The 5,258-nt window shown below is 45.4% G+C and overlaps 1 gene segment (V, D, J or C); it reads left to right on the top strand.

The window, feature by feature from the left end:
* The first annotated feature begins 3,489 nt into the window (after positions 1-3,489).
* LOC107117020 overlaps positions 3,490-5,258 on the top strand; it is a 4,309-nt gene continuing 2,540 nt past the window's right edge. Inside the window, 1 exon segment of the V gene segment in view lies at positions 3,490-3,837. Within this exon segment, the coding sequence occupies positions 3,490-3,837 (348 nt within the window).

Raw genomic sequence — 5,258 nt, 5'->3', positions numbered from 1 at the left:
GACACGGCCACGTATTACTGTGTTGGACTTCCACAGTGAGGAGAGGAAGGCAGAGACCTGTACAAGAAAGGAAAAGGGGAAGTGGTTTCCCACCAGTCTCTTTTATAAGCTCTATAAAAATCATCATGGGCATAACTGAATTTCCCCTTTGTTGTTCCCCTGTTGTTTTCATATATTCACTCAACCATTCCTTGCATGCCTCCTGAATGAGAGGTGAATTTCTAAAATTAATTCTGGTACAGATGGCAGGGACAGTTTTCACTTAATTTCATTCACATCCCCCCGCCCCCCGTGCATGACCAACCTGCATTAGGTGCATGATAAGATAGTCCAAAAACATGCAGTCGTCTTGACGTGATAACAGTGTTCATGACCATTAATTGCATTTATATGGGGGGCTCGTATTTTGCATGATCCTTCACTTCAAACTAAAGAAACCCAATCCTGATCTTCCATTGCCCCCTGCATGTCAGAGTACAGACACGAGACACCAGTTTAGGGGCTAAATGACTTCATGCATCGTATTAAAGCCCCCCCCCCAAGCAGGAATTGGGCAACCCCACCCAAGCTCCAAATTCAGCCAATGGCCCTTTAAGTAAATTGTCCCTGGGTCCTGGTCCTCCACCAGCAGACAAAGACTTTTTGTTCTGTTTGGCATCCTCACAGTAACTCTTGTTAACCCTCTTCCCCAGTTCTGTTGTCTTTATATGTTTATATGTTCTTCTCAGACTGTAAAACTATTGTAACATTTCAAATGCTTGAATGCTTGGATATTCACGGCCTTGGGGGCCCTCTTTGCCTGAAAAGGCAGCATAAGATGTTTTAAGTTATTCAGTTAATCAACAGGAATGACGGGCTTTGATGCCCCTCCCGTCAGGATGGCCCTCTGCATGCTCTTTCTTAACACACATAAATCCAACAGAACGATATTCAAAGTGTTCTGTGAGTCCTTCCTGAAGTGAATCAGACTCAGGCAGCTCTTAACCAAGTGATTCCAACTTTATTGCACAAGAACAATCCAACAACAAAAACCATAGGAGCCAGAGCTCCTTTTAAACATCCCGGGCTGGGGAAACCACACCCAGTAGAACGGTAAGAACCAATTATATTTAGACGTTAAGGACCAATAGAATACGTTCCCTCCAAGTACCATTCTGTGCCTTGATTGGCCTGCTGTCAGTAGCCGCCAATGAGAACTGTCAGTTCAGGATACTGGAGCTTCCATGAGGCACGGACTGAAGCTCAGTATGTCAGTTCATAGTCCAGTACATAACACTTCCCCACTATGGCTTCTAAAAATGGCCTCAGAAGGTGGGGGCCTGTCCCATAGACCCTTCTGTACAGTTCTACCCTGTGGAGAAGCCGGGGCACTCCTCTCATCATTGGCCATTCAGAGAGGTTCTCGTCGAAACAGATAATGGCAAACAGCAACAGATGGTTACAGTCAGTTAAGTTTTATCTCCAGGGAAATCAATTGTTTGCTAATTCTGATGTTTCCGGCAAGACAAGATGCTAGACAGCTGAATCCCATACAGGGGTCTCAGTCCCACAACATCTGAAACGGAGAAGACCAGAGTCATGCAGGAAACTCCAGGGAGAGGCTTCAGGCTCCAGCCCTTCCCTTGGTGATTCACTTGCTTTTCCCCACCTCCTATAAAGTGTTGCCAGGTCCTTATTGGTTGCTGGCTCCAGGATCTCCTCCAGGATCTTCCTGTTTGAGCCCAATTTTACCATAGAGTTTCACCTCAAAACTGGAGCATCACCCCTCCGGATGTCAGCAAAGGGATGCCATCACTTCTGGGTGGCGTCATTAAATTGCATTTGGGGGCATTTGCGGGTGGGGTTTCCAGATGGCTGGTGATGGAAAGGGGCCTGCAAAAAATGGAGGAACCCCCACCTGAACTGGGGGCCTGGCAACCCTACTCCTGTACAATCTCCCCAAGCTCTCTTTTGTCCCGAAGCTGTGCATGGAGACAGATCCCCTTCCCACTGTCATTGCTGGTATACCATTTCTAGCCTAGCTATGCTTGCTTCCAATTGGCGAATCATAGGGAAAAGTTGAAAATAGAATAGGCTTATGTCAGAATTGCTTCCACTCAGCCATTTCACATTTCAAAGTTTTCATACAGTCTGGCTTCCGAAAACCAAGTCAATTAAACAAAAGAGATCTCATACCTCTTGATCTTCATATTTGCACTGAGATACACTAAGTGGAAGTAGGGGAAAAGAGATGCATATATGGCTGTTGATGATACTGTCACATTGTTGAAGGACTGGCAGACTACTGTATTTTAACTGGAGAGACCCAGGTTCAAATCTCTGCTCAGCCATGAAGTGGACCAGTCACAATCTCTCGCTGTCACTGAAACTTACCTTGTAGGGTCATTATGCATGGAATAATTCATGGAATAAAATTGTAATAAGTAAATGTGTGAAAGTCCTCTTAAACACCTTCTTAGGGAAAACCCCCCATAAAGTTAGATCAACATTAAAAATGAGGTTTTATACCACCTTAAAGATCATGCCGTCCTCTGGAAATTCTCATGAATTTAACTAATAGTAGTGCTGATAGTCCTCTGTTAATGATAATGTTTACCTGAAGTAAGACTAGGGGTTTTATTCTTTCCAACCTATCGTGAAGAAAAAAACAAAGGTCCATCTTCAGTTCACATACCCGTTATGTCTAAAGGGTTAAACCTTTGTTAGGTGCATCCTCTTATATGTCTTACTTTTGGGTTAATAAGGTATTTAACTAACAACCAATGCATGATCAACTACAGTTCCCAGAGTTCCCTTCTGCGGGGAAATAACTAATCAACCAATTAATGTCTGAGATGCAGATAAACCTTCTTAGGTCAACCTTCAGAAAATCATCTGACATGAGCGTAAATTAATAATTATCATATGGCAGTGGGTGTAGAATAGCCAGGAGATCCAAAGATTGTCTGGCAGCCAAGAATTCTAGTTCTTTTTGTGGTGAGTTATGTTTATCTTTTGGATGGAGAAATAAATAAATAAATAAGTAAACTGTGACTGACCCAAGGTCACCCAGATGGCTTCAGGTGCAGGAGTGTGAAATCAAACCAGTAGTCCACTTCAGTCCCAACCTCTTAACCACACCCAACATGAGCTATATTTTCCTTATCCACTAGATGGCAGCAGAGTTCCCCACAGGATCCCAATTCTGCTTCAAGACGAGGAGCCTTAAATCTCCGGACTGACAAACACATGCAAATTCCCACACAAGAGTTTGCTTTTTAAGCACAGAGCCACAGATCTAAGAAACCTGCTGTCTCTGGGAGCTCTAACCTGACCATTTCCAAATCATAAGAAAAACCTGGAGGAGCAATCATGAAGTGGTTCATCTACTCTCTGATTACATTCAGTCTTGGTCCATTCTGTAAGTACTTGGTGAGGGAGAACTGACCATTCACCCATGCTCCTGTGTGCTTCCTCATCATACTGTTGATGGGGGTGCACCACCGCCCCATGGCTAGAAGGATCTTTCGCACAGGCGTCCTGTCTGAAGTGCAGCTGGGCCAGCCAGGATCCAAAGTGGTGAAGCCGGGAGAGAACCTCAGCCTGACATGCAACATCTCCTTCTCTGATGCTAGTGAAAGCATTGATGTTTATTATTGGAGCTGGATCCGGCAGCCTCCCGGGAAAGGCCTAGAATGGATGGGAGAGATAGACCCAGAAAGTGACAGCCCAGATTACGCTCCCGCATTCCAGTCCCGTATAAGCATCTCAGCCGATTCCTCCTCCAAGGAGATCCACCTTCAGCTCAGCTCAATGGCAACTGAAGACACGGCTACATATTACTGTGCTAGAGACACAGTGAGGAGAGGAAGGCGAAGACCCATACAAAAAAAGGCAAGGGGAAGTGGTTTATCACCAGTGCCTTTTATATCCCATATATAAATCATTTTTGGGGGCAAAATGGGACTTCCTCTATTCTGTTCCCCTGTTGTTTGCACGGATTTACTCTGCACGCCTCCTGAATTCTAGGAGAATTTCTAAAATTAATTCCAGAATTGACACTGGGACAGATGACCAGGCATAGCTTTCAGTTCATTTCATTTGCATCTGTTTTTCCACTGCATGACCAACCTGCATTGGGTGCATGATAACATATTTCACAAAACATGCAATGATCTGGAAGTGATAACAGCATTAGGTAAAGGTTTCCCTTGCTTGAAAGCCAGGTGAAACCGACTCTAGGGTGCGGTGCTCATCTCCGTTTCCAAGCTGAAGAGCCATGTTTTAATGATTGGATGTTTGCTGGCTTCGGGACCCTATTTGGGTGGAAACATGGCATACAATGCTTTAAATAAATCAAGAAGCACGACTGATATACTTTGATGAACCCCATCAGGATGACCCTCTGCGTGCTCTTTCTTAACACACAAAAATCCAGTAGGACTATATTCAAAGGGTTCTGTGAGTCTTTCCCCACTATGGCTTCTACAGGATGTCCTCTGAAGATGGGGGCCGATCCCCATAGACCCTTCTGTGCAATTCTCTCCTATGGAGAGGCCAGGGGCATGCCTCTCCTCATTGGGCATCTGCAGGGCTATTTTTGGGCAGGAACGCACAGGAAAGGAGTTCCGGCTGGCTCCTGAGTTGGCCACGCCCAGCAGGAACTCGTTAGCATAATAGGCCACACCCAAGAGCAGAAACTCATTAGGATTGGCTACATTAGGGGTGTGTGGCCTAACATGCAAAGGAGTCCCTGCTACAAAAAAAGGCCCTGGGTTTTGACAACAAACAAGATCAACAGAATAAGAAGGGAAAGGTGTGTGTGGCTGGATGACCACACTTCTGGTAACGTGGGGTGTGGCCTAATATGCTAATGAGCTGTGCTGTCAGGGGTGTGGTCTAATATGCTAATGAGTTTCTGCTCTTTGGTGTGGCCTATTATGCTGATGAGTTCCTGCTGGGCTTTTTCTACAAAAAAAGCCCTGGGCATCTGGTTCTTGTCAAAAGAAATAAGGGCAAATGGGAAAGGAGAGTCATAATCAGTTAAGCTTTATCTCCCAGTGAAGCTGAATGTCTGCTAATTCTGAAGTGTCCAGCAGGACAAGAGGCTGAACAGCTAGACTCAACTCCCGCACCGTCTGCAACAGAGAAGACCAGTGGCTTGCAGGAAACCCCACAGAGAGAGGCTCCAGGCTCCAGCCCTTCACTCGATGTTTCATCTGCTTCCCCCCACCTCCCATAAAGTAAAGGTAAAGGTTCCCTTGCTCGAAAGCCAGTCG

This window comes from Gekko japonicus, unplaced genomic scaffold (assembly GCF_001447785.1).
Source record: "Gekko japonicus isolate JY-2015 unplaced genomic scaffold, Gekko_japonicus_V1.1 scaffold5507, whole genome shotgun sequence".
NCBI lineage: Eukaryota > Metazoa > Chordata > Lepidosauria > Squamata > Gekkonidae > Gekko > Gekko japonicus.
This window is presented reverse-complemented; position numbering and strand designations above follow the sequence as displayed.